The 18,745-nt window shown below is 44.6% G+C and overlaps 4 protein-coding genes and 1 non-coding gene across 8 annotated transcripts; 1 reads left to right on the forward strand and 4 right to left on the reverse strand.

Annotated features, from left to right (window-relative positions):
- The first annotated feature begins 47 nt into the window (after positions 1-47).
- Positions 48-120, forward strand: trnar-ccu (transfer RNA arginine (anticodon CCU)). Its single transcript has one exon. It is a non-coding gene; the product is annotated as a tRNA-Arg (tRNA).
- A 720-nt stretch (positions 121-840) lies between these two features.
- On the reverse strand, positions 841-5,419 carry LOC128759027 (zinc finger protein 23-like). Its single transcript, XM_053865615.1, has 8 exons — positions 5,383-5,419; positions 5,253-5,308; positions 4,612-4,814; positions 4,314-4,409; positions 4,151-4,246; positions 3,970-4,080; positions 3,537-3,660; positions 841-2,997 (listed from the first exon to the last, which is right to left on the reverse strand). The coding sequence occupies exons 2-8, from the start codon at positions 5,278-5,280 to the stop codon at positions 1,124-1,126; spliced, it is 2,532 nt and encodes an 843-aa protein (XP_053721590.1). The 5' UTR covers positions 5,281-5,308; positions 5,383-5,419; the 3' UTR covers positions 841-1,123.
- A 1,236-nt stretch (positions 5,420-6,655) lies between these two features.
- Positions 6,656-11,261, reverse strand: LOC128759572 (zinc finger protein 37-like). The gene is made up of 6 exons (XM_053866631.1): positions 10,429-11,261; positions 9,335-9,537; positions 9,142-9,243; positions 8,988-9,077; positions 8,746-8,856; positions 6,656-8,672 (listed from the first exon to the last, which is right to left on the reverse strand). Exons 1-6 carry the CDS (start codon positions 10,460-10,462, stop codon positions 6,711-6,713), a joined length of 2,502 nt encoding a protein of 833 aa, XP_053722606.1. The 5' UTR covers positions 10,463-11,261; the 3' UTR covers positions 6,656-6,710.
- Positions 11,262-11,791: 530 nt separating this feature from the next.
- On the reverse strand, positions 11,792-15,025 carry LOC128759574 (ER lumen protein-retaining receptor 2). The gene is made up of 5 exons (XM_053866632.1): positions 14,748-15,025; positions 13,820-13,920; positions 13,523-13,681; positions 12,803-13,055; positions 11,792-12,452 (listed from the first exon to the last, which is right to left on the reverse strand). Exons 1-5 carry the CDS (start codon positions 14,836-14,838, stop codon positions 12,418-12,420), a joined length of 639 nt encoding a protein of 212 aa, XP_053722607.1. The 5' UTR covers positions 14,839-15,025; the 3' UTR covers positions 11,792-12,417.
- Positions 15,026-15,618: 593 nt separating this feature from the next.
- On the reverse strand, positions 15,619-18,671 carry mettl9 (methyltransferase like 9). Of its 4 annotated transcripts, none has more exons than XM_053864728.1 (6): positions 18,403-18,671; positions 18,169-18,324; positions 17,889-18,079; positions 17,618-17,827; positions 17,343-17,527; positions 15,619-17,127 (listed from the first exon to the last, which is right to left on the reverse strand). In XM_053864728.1, the coding sequence occupies exons 2-6, from the start codon at positions 18,256-18,258 to the stop codon at positions 16,895-16,897; spliced, it is 909 nt and encodes a 302-aa protein (XP_053720703.1). In that variant the 5' UTR covers positions 18,259-18,324; positions 18,403-18,671; the 3' UTR covers positions 15,619-16,894. The 4 variants fall into 4 exon arrangements, with proteins under 4 accessions (XP_053720703.1, XP_053720702.1, XP_053720704.1 ...); XM_053864727.1 differs by having other exon boundaries at positions 18,505-18,670; XM_053864729.1 differs by having other exon boundaries at positions 18,501-18,670.
- Positions 18,672-18,745: the final 74 nt, after the last annotated feature.

Raw genomic sequence — 18,745 nt, forward strand, 5'->3', positions numbered from 1 at the left:
GCTTTTCTCAATTCTATAGAGGAACAAAGACCAGCCACGTCGCGACAGCCCCAGTGGCCTAATGGATAAGGCACTGGCCTCCTAAGCCAGGGATTGTGGGTTCGAGTCCCATCTGGGGTGGTTTGTATTTTTATGTTGGTGAAACACTTTCTAGATAGAAATACGATGGAACATCATTCAGACGCACATTCATGACATCACCAACAAACATAAAGCAACCCTCCTTAGTTATCGCCACAGTCTCCATCCTTGTCCACTGGTCCCTATGGGATGTCTCAAAGCTTAAATTATAGGATTTGGCAGCACCAAATAAACTAACAAGGTGATCTGTTGCAGACTTTCACCTCCTTATGTTTGCACGTTATTCCAAAGTTGGTGGGATCCTCACTGACCATGGCAATAAAGGTCATTCTGATTTTCTGACTTTTAAAAAGCAGGTGGTTTGTGAAGCAAATGTCCGTTTACTTCCTGGTCTGACATCGAAACGCACAGTGATTGGCTGACATGACCACATTGGCATCAAACCAGGAATTAGCTCCAGCAGTCCGTGAGGGTGAACATTTTCACTATAATTGAATACACTGAAGTCTCTACCCATTGTGTACTTCGTTGTAAAGATGTGCAAATTTCGTTCTCACTTCAAAGCTCAATGGGTGGCGCTGTAGATTTGTAAATCGTGTGAGGCGTCATCAAAATTGTTGTTGAAGCTGTAGGTTATGGAGATCTGAGTGCTGGGGAGGCTGTGAAAAAGACGGTTCTGCTTGGTGAAGCCCATCCCAGCAGGCAACTCCACTCATTAATAAACATGTACACACCACAAATGACCAAAACAAGTCAACCTTTGGAAGCAAATGTACATTTTATTCATGAAAGAAAAACAACTATTTTCCAAATGAAGTCACAATTTGAACTTTGGAACAGAATTTTGTGAGGAACTAGAGCAAACAATTATGTAAAAATACAAAGTTACTTTTTTTTCAACTGTGCACTGTACAATTCCAACAGACTGTAGTTCATGGTCGCCAGAATACATGAGAAAGTCCAGCCGTTTTCCTTTCTCTCCATTCCTTCATAAAAAGGGAGGATAACAAGGCTTATATTAAGTAACATCTTCCAGCGTTGTCTAAGTGTGGACAAGCCTCCGGTGTCGCTTGAGGCCGTGCAGGCTGGAGAAGCCTTTGTTGCAGATGGAGCAGACGTAGGGCCTCTCTCCTGTGTGGGTTCTCATGTGCAGGGTGAGGAAGCACGACTGCACAAAGCCTTTGGAACACACAGTGCACTTAAAAGGTCTCTCCCCGGTATGATACCGCCGATGGATCTTCAGTTCTGCAGAGGACCTGAAGGATTTATCACAGTCGTCGCACTTGAAAGGTCTCTCTCCTGTGTGAATCAAAGTGTGCCTCACCAGAGCGTCTTTACCAAAGAACCCTTTACCACAGTGCTCGCATGGGAAGCGCATCCCTTTATGATGGAAGTTGTCGTGTTTCATGAGGCACCTGCGGGAGGAGAAGATCTTCCCACACTGGCTGCACGGGTACGTTTCCAGCGGTTTCTGCATCTCCGGCTCGCCGGTATTGTGCACTCGCTCCAGATGCCGGGTCATCGTCACGCTGTGTCGGAACTTCTTGCCACATTCCCAGCAAAGGTATGGGTACGCTTTGGTGTGTTTCCTCTGGTGCTCCACCAGGTCAGAGTAAGAGCGAAATCTTTTGCAACAATGAGGGCACTGAAATGGTTGGTAGCCGGTGTGTTTCCACTCATGGCGGATGAACCGCTTCAAGCTTGCAAAGGCCATCTGGCAGTGAGTGCAGATGTACGGCTCGGTGGGGTTGTGGACGTCAATGTAGTGCTTGTGAAGCGCCTTGAAAACGGGGAAGTGTTGTTCACACCGGTTGCACTGAAAGGGGGTGTGAGACTCCTTGTGCATGGCCAAGGCTTCCGAGTCACGGACCAACTTCATGCACACTTCACAGTAGAGCGGGTTGTGCGTCAGCTTGTGGGAATCCAATGTTGATTTGTATTTGAAAGCCTTGTCGCACTCGCTGCAGCGGAAGCAGTGCTTCACATCTTCAGGCTGCTCGGGATCCACCTGCTGCTCGCTATAGCAAATGCTGCGCTGATGGTACCGGAAGGTTTGCTTGCACTTGAATTCAGACCTGCAGTGAGGACAGTAAAACGGACCATCCAATATGCTTTTGGTGTCTTCTGGGCTCCTCTCCTCCAAACCATCATTGTTGCCCTTTTCAGCAGAGGTGGAGCCGTCAAGATCTTCTCCAGTGAGATCATGGGGCGACTGGTCAGCTTCGTCTTCCTCTTCTTGCTCTCCAGATTTGGTGCCATCTCTTGCTGGACATTTGTGCTGCTGCAGGTTGCGCTGACTCTTATAGACCTTCTTGCAGGCAGAGCAGGTGAGCTGCTCCTGCTGTGTGCTAGTGTGGCTTTCTTGCGTCCGCTCATCCACATCATTTTCATTTGACTCTGCGGCTCTGTTCAACGTTCCAACGGTCTTTCCCGTCTTGGTCCACTGTGACAGGTATCTCTTCATCTTGACCCCTCTGTTTTTTCTCACCGGCCTTCTCGGAGAGATCTCGAAGTCCGGGTCATCATCAAAGTCCCGTGGTTTGCTTTGCACGTCTTGCTTCCTTTTCCGACCACGTTTCTTGGGCTTTTCCATCACAAGGACAGAGACATGCCCGTCCTCTCCGATAATGAGGGTCTCGGGTTGCCCGCTGACTCCGTCAGGACCTGCCGAGTCTGGAACTATTCCACCATCCTCTTCAGCTTTGACACCGCTGTTAAAATCCATCCACTGACTCTGCCCACATGGTTCCGAGTGGCCAGCAACAGGAATCTCAGACTCCACCTCCATCTCAGAACAGACGGTATATGGAAGGTCTGTGGCGCTGTCGCTACGGGTCTGCCTACTGATCATATCATCTCTGTCCAGAGGGGGGAGACACAACACTGACAGGATGTCGCTGTCGACAGTGCATGACTCTGAAAAACAAACCACATCAATTCTCAACCGAATATTCATTCTAGTATTGGAAACAGCATAACAGGACCCTAGCAAGTCAGCAATCAATGCTCATTCTGCAAACAAAATGAACCACTGTCACCTTCAAGGATCGTGTGAGCAGATCAAACCATTATTACTTTACTATTTAAGCTTTACTCTACTATTTAACCTCACTGTCACTGTAATGGAAATTCAAATAGAATCCCTGATGGTCAATGCACAACACTCTCACTGCTTATCATTTTTCGAACCTCCTCCTTCTATAAACACAAAGTTGTGCAGCTCAAGTCTTTGTACCGAAGTCTTCAGGGTGACACATCTGGGATCACTACATTAGCGTGTCCAGACACAGGGGGGGGTCAGTCAGTCAGCCCTCAGGAAGGGGTGCAGTGACTAACTTTCAGACCGTTGAGGTGGTAAATAAGATCCATTTCAAATGAAAGAATTGGTGATCCCACAATATTGAGGAATATTTGGAAGACAACACAAAAAACAGTTGCTGAACAAATTAACTTACCTATGTTGTCCAGCTGGCTGAGGTCTTTGTGAGTGTCCAACATAGTTTTGAGCTCATGGGACGATGCAAAAGTCAGCATACACTCGTTCAGCACAGACGAGGCATTGCTGAGCAGGGAGGCGATCTGCCAAACAGACAAATCAATAATAAATCCATAACTATTAGCAGCAGTCTCAAATAAGGTTCCACAAGAAACAATACTTCGGTACCAATGGACTTCATGTATACAGGGGCGCTCACATAGTCCCACAAAATCATTTGCCGGTTCGCTTCCATCCAGATTGAAGTTTCAATTAGAAAGGGTTTGAAACAGTTTTTAATAAAAGGAAAATGTTTTGTTTTTTGTGGGATTGGATCAGTGTTCATAACCACGGTAAATTACTGGTGTAAAATGCTGCTGTGACAACCCAGGTGGAGTTGAAATACAACATACCTGTTGGAGAGATTGAGTGGGAAGTATTTTCTCCAGACGGGACACAAAAAGCCACATCAAGGACTGAATCGCTTTGTCGTATGTTGGTCCAAACTCCCCCGGGAAGACGTCCTGGTGCACAAACATGTCACGTCAGTTGTAACAACCACTTAATGCTGAAACGCCACTGTAACAAACTTACATGGAAAAAGTTTTTTCTCTCTTCAGAATCTCGCAGCAGGTTTTGAACCAGACCCATGAAACGCGAATCAGAAGATTCTTGTTCAGCATTGTCTGACTGTTATCAAAGAGTGACAGAAGTCAAATGATTATGAGTATTATCTGAGCGTATGTTTGGTCCTCACCTTCCACAGGGATTGCAAGGTCTCCATACGGTCCAGATGTGGCTGAATGATGTCGATGTCTGCCGTGTCTTCAGATCGACACAGCTCCAAGATGAACTACAACCAACCAGATTCAAGAATAACTTGTCAGTACCCTGCTGGTGGCAGTGGCCATCATTCATGGAATAATGTGGACAAACAAGTTGTCTGACAGAATACAGACACAATCTGTTGTATACCAGGTTAAATCTCCCCACTGTGTGACCCGTTTGGTCAAAAAAAAAAAAAAAAAATCTGTGTGACAAGGATCAGTTCTTACCCGCGCTCTCAAGCCCAGGATGAGCTCAGCCCGCTGTCTAGTGGACAGCAGCTGAGGGACCATCTCAGTCAACATGAACACAAACTCCTCCAGAAGTCCATAGTCGGTCACTATTTTCTGCTCCACAGTCTGCCAGATCGCTGCCGATAGCAGACGAATCGGGGGGACCAGAAGCTTCAGTGTGGAGAGGAGGGAAGAGGGAGCTGGACACAAGGCGACAAGAAGCAAGCGCAAATTATTTTCAGGTGTAGACGTCTACCAGGCATGACTTTGTGTCACTAGGCGTTACAGAAATATAAGTTGAGAGCATGGCAAATAGCAATCATCGCACTACACAAATGTGTATCAAGTCAGACATTAGTGCATAAACTCGTATCAAGCGAGACGGGTTTGATGAAGCTACCTTAGCATCGTTAGCATGTAGCCCAGAACATGGCTAAAAGCAGGATTTCCATGAGCTTAGCTACGTTTAGCTGTGATACGGGTTATCAGCAGTTACTTCTCACACGATTCGGGTATACTTCTATAAACAACTAAGCAAAACAGTCAGTTTGTTACAGATAGTTTGCGACGGCGATCCCGCGCGCGGGCTGCGCTGCGGCCTAGTCAAACAAACCGATATTTTAGTGATTAACACTCACATGGAGGCTCAGCGATGTCTCCGTCCATTCTCTCCGCTTGCTGCTGTCACATCACACTGGAAATCATACGAGCCTGGCTTTAATACGGTTCACTCTGGTCTACTTAGTCTTCCAAAAGAGAGCTTTGTACCAGAACGGTTGCCTTCAGTGTCCCTCCTTAACAACAGTCCGACCGACGCGCGTCAGCATCGAACTTCAGTTCCGCGTTTCATTTTAATTTCTCAGTCGCACAATGCCTGAATGTATGAAATTAAACAGCGTCTGTAACGCACTTATGTCATATCAACCTAATTTAAAGCTATGTCATACCGTTTATAACCTTTAAAAATCGAATTTAAAGCTGAATAGAAAACAAATACACGCACGCAACCGGTATAAATTAACATAAATCTTTTTTTGTTGAAATGCTAGAGTAAAACATAACGTTAAGCTATAAAAGCATAAATTGTTGAATTATTTCAAACACTACGGACCGTCACTGGTTATAACGCCAGGTCTCCAACTGCTGTGAGCCAATAAAATGACTTTTCATCGACTCAGAAGCTTCAAACTAGGTGCACCGTAATGTGGTCTGTCTTTCCTCGTCTCGCAGTGACCGCAGGTTTTACTTTGGAAGGCCTGGAAAGAGAGTTTCACAGTGGTTTTCATGGTTAATAAATGCATGAATTAGTGTCTCTGCATTGGTTTGAAAAACAAACGTCCACTCTCTCAAAATTATTTTAAGGACCTCTTTAAATATTTGTTAAAAAGGCGCCAACGTTTTTTATTTTTTCACAAAAATGCCCATAGTTTAAGGATACAAATACGGTACGGTGAAGGACGCGTCAGTTTTTATCCTTAGTTTGATGGTTAGACTTGTACACCTGGTTGTCATCATCATAACTTAAAACTGAAAGTTAATTCCGTGTCTCGCAGTGACAAGTGGATGCACGAATCAAACCAAAAACTGACAAATTAAGGCTGTAGCTTCCACAAATGATTGACACTTTTTTTGATGATTCTATTTTTAATGGTACAATGTCTTGTCTGCACACCTGGTGACAGGGCCCAAACCGTTAAGTCATCTGCATATTTTTTGTGCATAGTATAGGGAACTACATGACCATTCCTTTACAGTGAGTTTTAGATTTAATTCTTTAAAACACCACTGAAAAATGTGGATCACTGCAGACTGAAATCGCTCCACCAGGCCTTCACTTTCAGAAGGAAAAGGGTCAGTTATTTTACACTGGTCAGACCACAAGAATCTGCCTACTACCATATTGCTGGCAGGATAAAAAATGTTTTTCATGAAGATGTATAACAGCAGAAGCAGTAGTCTCCCTAGGTCACTGGGATAAGAGACTCCAAAATCCAAGGTAGTTTAGAAGACAAAAAGTAGGTTTAATGTTACATCAATACTTTCACATTCACAGCAAGTTGTATAAGTCTCAGAACTAAAAGCAAGGTGAAGTTGGTTTAACATCCTCCAGATGGATGGACAAGCCTCTTGTGTCTCTCAACGCTGTAGAGCTTTAGAAAAGCTTTCCCACAGATGTGGCAGACGAAGGGCTTTACCCCGGAGTGTATTTTGGAATGACTGTTGAGGTGACACAACAGTATAAAGCCTTTGCCGCAAACTTCACATTTATAGGGCCGATCAGTAGAATGACTCATGAGCATGTGCCTCTTGACCTCAGGATTGGAGCGATAAAGCTTTTCACATTCAGGAACGGGGCATTTGAAGGGCTTTTCTCCCGTGTGGATGAGCTTGTGTCTGCTGATGGACGATGAGGAGAACATTTTGCCACAGACGGGACAGGGAAAACGGAATAACTCCTTGTAGTGTTTTTGTCTCTGGTGCATGACCAGAGCTCCCTTCTCTTTGAAGGACTTGTCGCACAGCGAGCAGCTGTGCTTCCTCTCGTTCCGGGACTCGCTGTGGATGAAGTGGAGGTGCCTCAACAGGTTGGACCTCATGGAGAAGGCCTTTCCACAAACCGCACACAGGTGTGGTTTCTCTTTGGTGTGGACTCTCTGATGGCACTCGAGCTCATTGTCGCATGCGAATTTGGAACCACACTGAGCACACTGGAATGGCAGATGACCTGTGTGTTTCCACTCGTGCTTTATCAAGATCTGCAGTTTGGAGAAAGACTTGGGGCATCGCAGGCACTGAAATGGTGCACACAGTTTGTGAAGGAAGCGGCAGTGACTGATCAGGTGCTTGAAGACGGTGAACGTCTTCTCGCAGCGGGTGCAGTGAAAGGGCAAGTGTGAGGACTTGTGCCTCTCCAGCTGAGCGGTGTTCTTCAAAACCCTCCGGCACACACTGCAGTAAAGCTTGTGGTGCGTTCGCTCGTGCTTTGTCAACGCGTGTTTGTCCTTGAAGCCCCGCTGGCAAAGGTCACATTGGAATAGGCTCTCGCCCGGAACGGACTCCGCTTGCTGTTGAGTGTGTTCATTGCAGGTCCTCCTTAAATGCAGCTCCAGAGAGCGCAGGAGTTTAAACTTGGTATCACAGAAGGGACACGTGTACTCACCGGTGGGGAAGTGGGTTTTCATGTGAGTCTTGAGGCTCGTCTGTACCTGCACTTTGCAGATAAAACATCTGGTCTGACGGGTTACTTTTGGACTTGGTTTGGCTTTAGCTGCGGATGGTTTCTTATCTTTATTAGATTGAGGAGTGTCTGTCTCAGGATCTTTCTGGGTGACCTTGTCACCTGAATAATACGACCAGGAACCAGAACTGCGCCCACAGGAATCCTGATCCGAATAGTAAGACCATGAATCACACTCACTGTTGAGCGTGACCAAAGCCTTTCGTGAACTTTGCCTGGCTCCATTCAAGTCTCTACCCACCAAGTCATCAGGGCAGCTCGCAGTGGATGTGTTTATGTCGCTGGACATGTGAGTGGCCGTTGTCTTTTGCACACCTTGGTCTGCCTTTTTAAAACCTGAACTCACAGAACCATTGGAGTGACTCTTCGTGGATGGATTGATGTCGCCATCGTCGTCATCAATTTCTCGTTTTTCTTCCATCAGATACTGACCCATCCTCAAGCCTCTGTTCGACCTCACAGGGCGAGATGACTCCAAGACCTGAGTTTTTTTCCTCTTCTGACTATTGACTTTCAAAACAGAAGCAGCCGCCTTGACTTGATCTGTTCCGTTCTTTTCACGATCCGGCTGTGGAAGAGACGGACAAGTCTCGAGACTCTCAGGATGACTTTCTGTTATCTTGGTTGCTATCGTAGAATCATCTCTCTTCAACGGCACATCACCATTAGCATCATTCGGAAGTTTGGTCGGTAATGCTGTGACTGTTATTTGCCACATGTCCCTTTGATGCAGCAGCAAAGTTCTGAGGTCTTCACGCCGAGACACTGACACTATCGAGTCTTCAAGGACAGAGGACACATCAGAGCACATGGCAGCAACCTGGATTACAGAAAGGTACGCATCTTTGAAACCTTAACAATAAATGACATTTCCATGGCCCTGTTTTTTTTACCTGCTGAAACGTGAAGCTGGGAAGAAACTTCTCCAGTCTGGTCAGAAATATAACCATGAGTTTGTCCAGAGCATCGTCACACTGACTGAAGAACTCCCCAGGGTAAACTTTCTGTGCAAGAAAACAATCAATATGTAAAAGCTAACTGATATAACCGCAATGACATCGAGACATTTTTGTCACTAATGTGCGAAAAGAGTTCAAGAAAGAAGAGAGACAGAAACTGTGGCCAAAGAAAGTACCTGAAAAAGATTTTTCCCTTCCGATGGATTGTTCAGCAGCTGCTGAATGAACTCAGAAAAGGTGGATCCTGGCATGGCACCATGACAACTCTGAAAAACACACAAGGCATTAATCCTCATATATAGCATAAGAAAATTGAAATTAGACAATCACATCTGCTTGAAAGGCCTCAGCGAGTGAGTGAATCCTGCCCAGATGTGGCTGAAGAAGGCTGTGATCAACGATTCCTTTGTGCTTACACAGCTCCAGAATCAGCTGAAACCAAAAGGAAAGCTATCAGTACAGCAGGTCCCCTCTCAGTTGGAACCAAAAAGAAATCTTGCTGTAAACATTCTCAGTGACTTACACGTGCTCTGAGGCCTAGAGTGAGCTGTGCCCGCTCAGAGCTGGTGAGAAGCTCTGGAAGAACGCTGGTCACCACATCTACAAAACCTTCAAGCATCCCATAATCAGCCAGCATCCTTTTCTGGACTGTCTGCCAGACTGCTGCTGACACCAGCTGTAGTGGTGGAACCATGAGGCGAATGGACGAGAGAGGAAGTGGTGTGTCTGAGCAAGAGAACAGCCATTTTGATTTCTAAATAATAGGACTTTTCACGTGGTGGAAAAGAGGCAGTCACAGATTTACAGGATTGCTTACTATGAACAAGAGTGCAAGAAAGGAAACGGGATACACTTAAAAAAAAACGTAATAAATAAAGACAGACAATGAGACAGTTACAAAACCACTGTCAAACTACTCTTACATTTTATTTACAGAACGATAATAAAGTACAAGAATCAAGCTTGAGAGTATTTTTGAATAAACTGTTGTTGTCGCACTAAAATATGTCATGGACAGCACATTCTCTGTTATTTTAGAAAAAGGTGATGGACAAAAAAAACTTTAAACAAGCAACTGTATTAGTCATAACAGGACCAATGACTACCTTTGACATATTTGTAGTTGAAGAATTGTATGTGTATGTGGCAAACATAAAAAAAAAACATTCACAGCTTAATATAATTATAATGTCTTTTGGGTACTGTTTGTATTGTTTTGGACTATGGTGTATTATCCAGTACGTTATTTACTTGGATACTTGTGTAGTAGTAATATAACATGTTTGTTATATATTACTACTACGTCGATTATGATCGATCCAAAACATGATTTGTTTAGTATAGTAAATATATTACATTCACAAACACTTAACATTGCAGTAGTAGTAATAGTTGTAATCACAACACGAAGAAACGTGCCGTTGATGGATGGTGTGCAAAATTAGCAGCCAAACATTTTTACGCACAAGTTCGTCCTAAACATCACGTTGTGTATGTGATAGGACAGTTACTTTATCTATACTCTTCATCCCTTCAGCAATATTTTCGAGCAAGAGGATAAGTGTTTAGCAGCCTTAGCAAAATAAGTTCAGTTTCCAGGTTTACGTTCATACTTACGGCTCACACTTGAACAGCTACCATGGACCTCCATTGTATACGCAGATTCCTTTCTCTATGCTTAGTGGTAAAAAAAAAAAATAAAACGCTATAGAGTATAGCAAAAGACTACGTTACATATTTAAAGTAAACAATCACTCGACTGCGTCCATGAACGTGTCCGCTGATGTTTTGGGCTCGGGTTACACAGCGGAACAGTTCCTAATTCCTAACGTTAAAATAATACCGCATAAAACACCGAATCATAATATTCCCCAATGGACTAATATTTTACAATATAATGCAGTGAACATATTAATTTCTTTGGTAAAAATACTTATTGTAAGAAGCTTTTATTTTAGCGCCGAAATGCGATTTAGGTAAATAGTGACATCTACTGTCTGTTGCTGTGAAGTGCATCTCTAAAACGGAACCTGACTTCATGAACTCACGTTCTACACGTGCGCATAAACATCACGTATTATCAAGAGTGGGTTTCTTTATACGAGGCTGTATCTTTTAAAGAGGGGTGGGAAATACTCCGTATAAATTACGGTTCAACGGCTGGCGTGTGCAATACACATACATAAAAAAGAAATAAATTCATCAATATCAAATGTTTTTTTCAAATGATAAACAATACGGATATAATAAAAAAAAATCAATATGTAAATGTTAAAGCATAATGCAAATAATGAAATTCAGCTCCAATAAAATGATAAACAAATAAATAATATAAATATAGACAAAAAATGTAAAAATACAATGATTTCAACAAATTATTAAAATGTTTTCTAAAAAAACAATCCGAGTGCCACAGCTCTGGAAATATTCTTTCGTCCATGTCCAAGATTGGGAAGTTACTCTCTGTTTTGAATTCTTTAGCGTGCAACTGTATTGAGAGAGAAAAAAAAACAAGAACAAGCGACAAAGAATGAAACTAATTCTTCTGTGTCAAGATGTGGTCAGGAAGTAGCTCAAACAGCAGCAGGTACAATGTCAGCTCAGGAACGTCTCCCGACAGACTGAGGGTTGGAGGAGTGGACTCAAGTGGTTCAGGCTGGATTCCTGTCCTTGGGCATTGATGTGGCATAAAAGTAAAAAAAAAAAAACCTTTGCGGTCCGATGCACAGAAGTCTGTGACTAGATTATAAGTAGGGTTGGTACCAGGGTGAATAACTAGATCATGTTGTGTGAGGTTGAAAGAGTCTGACTCCAGCTAGTTTTGGGTCTCATGAGGGTGATGGTTGTGGCTTCTTCAGTTCTCCTGCTTTGGTTTAGTTTAAAACATCATTACTAGAATCTTTACAGCTACACATGACCAATAAATACATCACTTAGTACCCGATGGGCTGCAGTTTGTCAAAATTATATACAGCAGGAGGAGGTTGCACTGACTGTTTATTGAGGGGATGATATGTACAAGGGCACTCTCATGAAAGCTTCTACTTCAAAGGCAGTGCTCAACCACTTAAGTGAAACGGAACATGTATGTCAAACAAGCCAAAACATTATTAATGATGCAAAGTTTGCATTTTTCCATCACAGTCAAACTGAACAAGAAACAAAAATGACCTTCCAACATGAAGCCCAGCACATTTATTTTGATTGCAAATACAGTCAATAACAACCCAGCTCATGAGTCCACTTCCATATCACACAATGCCAAATGAGAGGCAATTTTATATCTCCACCTTAAATACACCAATGTGTCAAATCTTCAGCGTACACATTTGTATGTAGAAAACTTGTTTCACGTTTTTTTTTCTCTTACTTTGTACAGAGTATTAAAAAAGTGGAAGCAAGATGCATCAAACAGAAATCCAGCCCCTCTAAGGTGTTTGGGTTTCATAGGCGCTAGTGCAGACGGCGCCGCTCTCTGTCTCAAGCATCTTACTGGGGTGAGAAGACGGGGGAGATGTGAGAGCGTGGGATGCACCGGCTCTCTTGGTTCTCCTCCACCTGCCCACCGGTCTTCTGTCGGTGTCCCCATCCGCTCATCTTTGGCACTTAGGCTGGCAGACTCAACTTCTTTCCTTTCAGCACTGAAAAAAAGATTCAAAGACAACAGTGTTTGATTTGAAAAAATACTTCCTCATAACCGAAGAGTGCTTTCAGTTGAATGGCTTGGGCGATGAAAGAGTAACACAATACTAACCAGTTTGTCTTGTCTTGTCTGACAGTACATGTACAGTACATATTTTACACTAAAGAATCAAGACCGATATTGGAAATTGTTGTTTGTGTACTGCAGTCACTATCTCCAAACACACATGACCTTCTGGTCGTAATGTTATGCAGAGATTTAAGGACCAATCAAGTGTAGACAACTCTATCTTAGTTCTTCTTTTAAACCTAAATACTAAGAAAATTTTGAACCAGTGAATCGACTCACCTTTTGTAACATACAAATAGAAGAAGTCGCAGTACAGGATGGTCTGTACCACCCCGGCGACGATGGCGATCATGTCGAAGAAGCCCTCAAAGTAGAACCTCCATATCCAGTTGATAAGGTAGAGAGCTCTGTAGAGTCCCAGGAAGAACAGGTAATGGGTGGTGATGGTTTCAGCCTCCCCTGTCTTGCTGATCATGAAGAGCTGCGGGAGGATGGCCACTGACTCCAGATAGATGGAGAAAGTCCAGAGGATCTGATTTGGGGGAGCAGGAAGAAAAATAATGTTCTAGTCAGATGTAGATTCAAGATGCATTTGGAGGGAGCCTCAAAGGCAAGAACCCATCTGATACAATAAAATCGACTGTACAAGTTAAGAACATCCTAAAGAATGTGAGTTTAATGTTCATATAGAGACTGTGTCTATTTAGTTTGACGTGTTCTGGGTCGCACTCACTGGATACCTTTCAGTCGAGCAACAAAACTGGTTCAACTACAGCCACACACCTGATATTCAGAGCAGCAGACTCAGAACATTCAACACACTGGATATGTTTTTCCCATGAAAGTGAAGGAAGTTGAGTTGAGAAAATCGATTGTACAAGTTGTTGCTATGCATGACAAAGTCACGCGACTTTATGATATCAGCTCCTTCAACATGAGTAGGAGTTTCCAAAGAGCGCTTATAAACAGAAGAATGGCAGAGTAAGGCCGGGACCTTACCTCCAGAGGGGAGAAGTCGTGGTTGACCAGGAAAGCAAGTCCACCAACAGGCACGACCAGGAACTCCACTCTGAAAGTATCATGGTTTCCATCGTATGTCGCCTTGAACTTCATGTAGATGAGGTACACGGTGGCGTATGCACAGCCAATGTAAATGATCTGAAAGACACATCAGCACTCTGGTGAACACAAATGGAGCGTCAATGGAGCGCGCAGGGTTGTAGAATTTGATTAACAAGGGAGTGTCAAATTGGCATTTGCAGTGTGTGTTTAGTGTAGGGGGGGGGGAAGCAGCACCTTCATGGTGGTGTTGTACAACGAGATGAAGGAGGTGAGGAGGTCCAGGTAGCGAGTGGTGAAGACCAGAGCAAACAAGACCTGACTCTTTCCAGAAATACCTGCAGAAACAAAACCAAAATAAATCAAGTGTAACATGACATGAGTTATATACCAAAAGATCTAGGTAAAGAAGATAAAGGGAGCGATACTTTGATATGGATCTTATCTAAAGCATCCAATTATGTCTCAGTCAGACCTGCTTAATAAGCCCAGGAGCATTTTACCGTCCAACACTTGTTGTACCAGTGCTACCTGTTTCCTTGATCAAAAGGTACTTTCTTCAACAGTCAACAGTTTATACAATGGTGATGTCAGCACTGATAGCTGCGAATGCAAAACAGCTGCGACTGATCGGCATTGATTCATGTAATCTGAAGTAAACAAATAACTTGGACCTTTAGCCTCATGAGAAACAACTGCAATGTTTACAAGCCCTGTACACTTCAGGGGGAGACATCAGCTTCCTTCAGATGAAATCATGCGGACGCCACGTCAGACAGTTGACTTGTCACCGAAGCTAAGAAGTCAGGACTAAAACAATCGCCAGTGACAATCGGTCAACCACAGAATTTAGACACGTTTCCGTTCATTCAGCGCAGGGCCTGGCACAGCATGGCTAACAGTTACACATCAGCACTGCCACGAGCACAGCGTGTTGCTGTACATCCCGGAGAGACAGACAGCTGAGATGATGGTTCAGTGTGTCGCGGTCCAACAGTGTCAAACCTGAGTGACACTTGCGTCAGGAAGTGACAGGCACATGCTAGTAGCATCATTTAGCCGACAGTCAAGTAGCTACACAGCAGCACGGCTGAGGTACCTTTGACCGTAAGGCGTGTTATGAACAACAACGTATCAATAAAGGTAGAAGTGCGAAGACACTCACCGGCACAGGACCTGGTTTTCCATATCTTTAGCAGCAGGATGATGATGGCTGCTAAATGGGACAGGTCGCCGGTTAGCCTGAAGATGTTCATGTCTGTAGCGGCTCCGGGAGAACAAGGCGAGCGTACAAACTCGGGAGAGCGTTCGACTTCACTCTGTTAGCGTAAATAAATAATCTTTAAGTTACGGCGTCGTGATGACGCAGTGACAGCAGAAGAGATGGAATTCGGGTTCGGTAGTTGGGGGGAAAATGGCGAGTCAAGCGCGACGTGGCTCGGGGCTGTAACCAAGACAACAAGGGCCAATCACCGACGAGAAACCAAGCGGGGGTTAACCAATCAGAGGCGAGAGCTCCCGTGCGCTACATAATTCATGTGTGAGTTATGATACGAAGACCGCCGCATTCTTTGTAACCGAGATGACAAAGTGTAATGACGAAATATTTAAATTATGTTAAAAAAACGACTGGGTTTTTAACTTTATTTCAAGTGATTCCTTGTAATTATTGACGAACATAATCAGTTGTATTAGATAAATTATTTTTAAGCGCCTACCTTTTAAAAACAAAATGAAATACAACCTTCTTTTATTGGGACGAATTTATAAAAAGGCCACTGTCTTAGTTGAGAAAGTAAATCCATTTTATGTTATACTTGTTAAACGGCTTGTTTCCAATATTATTTGAGGTTCCACAGCTACGCGCTACTGTACAACCCATGCTGACACTTAACTTATTTAATCAATAACAAGTTTGACATATAAAAAAAACACCACAGGCCGCGATGATCGGCGCATGCTAATGACGTCACATGCATTCGTCTCTCTCATCCCGCACCATGGACGAAGAGGCGAAGAAACTTCAGCTTGAGGAGGAGGAGAGAAGACAGAACTTTATTATCATGTGCAATAAAGTGATGTCGGCCGTCCAGCGGTATCAGGCTCAAGCCGCGAGGCGCCAGAGACGGCGTCGCATCATGGTGAGCTCGCTAGTTTCCCAAGCTCGCAGTTCGTTGTGCGCATGGCGGTTAAGTTCTCATTCGCTCTGTGAATGCATTTCAGAGGGAACTCGCACAAAAGAACTTGCGAAGCCGAAGACACGGCGTTTAACTGGGCCTCCCGGCCACGGGTCGTCGTTGCTGTTGTTGGCGGAGGCCACAGAACATCCAGATGCAAGAAGACGCCAAAGTTCAAGTTCAAAGTTCAGCACTGTTGGGACTCCGAGGCGGCCGCTGCAGCGTCAGACGCGGTGTCGTCCGTGAAGAACTGCATCAGTTCGTGTTGTAATTGCTGTTACCTGCAATGTTATGTGTTTGACACATACTGTGTTTTCGACCGATAAATGGCTGTTCGCAGGTAGTTTTGATATTGTTTTGGAAATAAACGGTCAAACGTTGACTAGTTCCTCTTCATTGTCAAAATGGTGATCAACTGGAGCAAAAAAGTTGACCAGTAAAGCATCAGAAAATGAATGTAAATAGAAAATTAGAAAGCTCTCTGAGCCTTACAGCCTGCAGCAGGACTGCCAAAACACTGCTTGGCTGAAGGTGACATTACTCACTGCTGCTCCTGTCATCGTGAGCATCATCATTCAGAACAGATCTATTAGGAAAATCATGTCTTACCATGAGATGAGATTGATATACATGGGCCTGGGTCCTGAACCAGGCCATCTTGGACGGTCCATCAAGATTGATCTTATTTTCATTATACAGATTACATTTTATAATCTGTAATATCATAAAAAGTTATATTTTTGTAATATAAAACATATTTCAGAGAGTTCCAGCCTTTCCAGGGTGTCCCAAGCCTCTCCATATGAGGCAAAAATTGGCTGCAGGAGGAGCTGAAGGAAGTGTTTGGGGTCGAAAAAAGTTAAAATACTTATACCCTCACAAAGTCCACAATGTATTTACTAACACGTAAATGAGAACAGTCTCCATGAAACCTTTGTTGTTTGGATTTTACAGTACAGTACAGTGGTGCCATAGAACTGGCATCATCCTATTTAAACATTTTTTTGTTGTTGTCAATGCCGTCTAATGAATATCAAAACTGAAGTACCCGAGTTCCCTCTCTGCGGAAACCCAAATTGAAAACGTTTCCAGTCAAAGAAAGTCAGTTTGGCACAGTGAAGGGCGAAAGTGCTGGTCAATCAGTCCCTTTTTCACTCACACTCTCAGAGGCTCTCAAAACAAACACTGCATCATCCAGAACGTAGTAATCGTTGTACATGTCCCCTTCGCACAGGTACGGCAGCCGGGTCACGGCCACCAACTCAAACCCGGCCCGTACAAACACCTCATTGGTCAGGTTGGTGACTTGCTCCTCCCATGTCTTTCCGGAGACTTTAATGTGCTGCTTGGGCCGCTGCCACTTTCCCCCTGCGGCATAAAGACACACCAATGAACTCACATTTAAATCAGACCTGGGTTAAGCACGGCCCAGGGGCACATGTGGCCCTTATGAAGTCAGGGTGAAACTATGCAACTGGTCATCTACCAATGTTTATGAAGCTCAGCTGTAATCATTTGTAGTAGAGGCAATTCAATTGCTCACCCACTTTTCCAAAAGAATAACAAGACCCTCAGGTACATACCAACTTCCACGTAAGGCTGGAAGGGCAGCACTGCAGCCAGGATCAGCCTCCCTGAATGAGGAACCAGAGAGCGGCGGATGTCCTGCAGGAGAAGCAGCGGGTCTTCACAGCGATCCAGCAGGTTCAGACAGCTGATGATGTCATACTGGAAGCCGCTGTTCTGCCACTCATTGATCCCAAGAAGCCTGAGAGACACGGACGAGAGCAAACGTTCAGTTGACGGTGCAACTCCAACACTCTGTGTGGAAGGCACAAAACAGTAGCTTCCTCCTTACTTGTAGTTCTTCCTCTGGAGGTGCCACTTCATAGGCGGAGAAACTTCAGTGACGTAAATCTCTCTGAAATGTCCACTCATGACCTCGGTGACGCCCCCGTCACCAGCTCCAAGGTCCAGGAGCCGCTCCGCCCGCCATTCGGGGGCGATGCGTAGGAGTTTCTGAAATTGATCTGCCGAAAACACGAACATGGAGCCTCGGCCCAGGAACCTAAAAGGTCGAGGTCATCAGAGAAGCACGATGGAAGTGTGCGCGTTGGTGTTTAACCCACCCGTTGATGGAGGTGCGTGACACCACGGGGCTCAGAACTGAGGACACGAGGGAGTGATACATTTGAGTGAAGATCCAGCCAGATTTTTCCACGCTGCGTTTGAGGAAGGCCTTGGTGTCGGAGTCAAGATGGCTCTGGATGAAGAGGGGTTCCACCACTTCTCCAAGCTGGTCAGGACAACACCGGTACCACTGCAACAAGTTTAGAAAACACTGTAAACAACACCATACCTCCTTTCTGTCAATGCACTCAAGACTAGACTCATAAGCCATTCAAATACCTCCAGGGTTTCAACAGCTTCGGTTTCTCCCACCATGTTGCTGAGAAGTGAACGCACCACGGGACTCCGCACGTACTTGCCGCTCCACATCCTCCGGACCGACAGAAGGAAGCTGACGTAGCCCAGCAGCCAGGCGGCGAACACCAGCGTCCTCAGCTGTGGGTGACACATATCGGCCAAACAAGTTGATCAGATGCGCGGCTTCTGTATAAAAACCCACGCAGCAGCCACTACCTGGTGATAAGGAGGCTTAAACGGTAGCCAATTGTAAAGCAACACATGCCCCCGGCAAACAAAGCTGAGGGTGCGGTGGCTTTACAACAGATATTTACTCGCCATCTTATCCCCGTGAAGCCATTGTCTCGGACGGAGGAACAGCTGGAGTCTGCAGTTGCTCCCGAAAATCTCCACAGAGAGGCACGTCAGCTTCCACGACTCTGCCCTATAACAAAATAAAACACACCATCCGCATATTTGCACTTCCTGAGTCACAGCGAAATGCGTCCGAATTGGCCCCTCATGTGTCAAAGGTTCCTCCTCGTTATTTCTGACACAACCTCAGCGTAACGTCTCGAGT

Source organism: Synchiropus splendidus, chromosome 5, assembly GCF_027744825.2.
Source record: "Synchiropus splendidus isolate RoL2022-P1 chromosome 5, RoL_Sspl_1.0, whole genome shotgun sequence".
NCBI lineage: Eukaryota > Metazoa > Chordata > Actinopteri > Syngnathiformes > Callionymidae > Synchiropus > Synchiropus splendidus.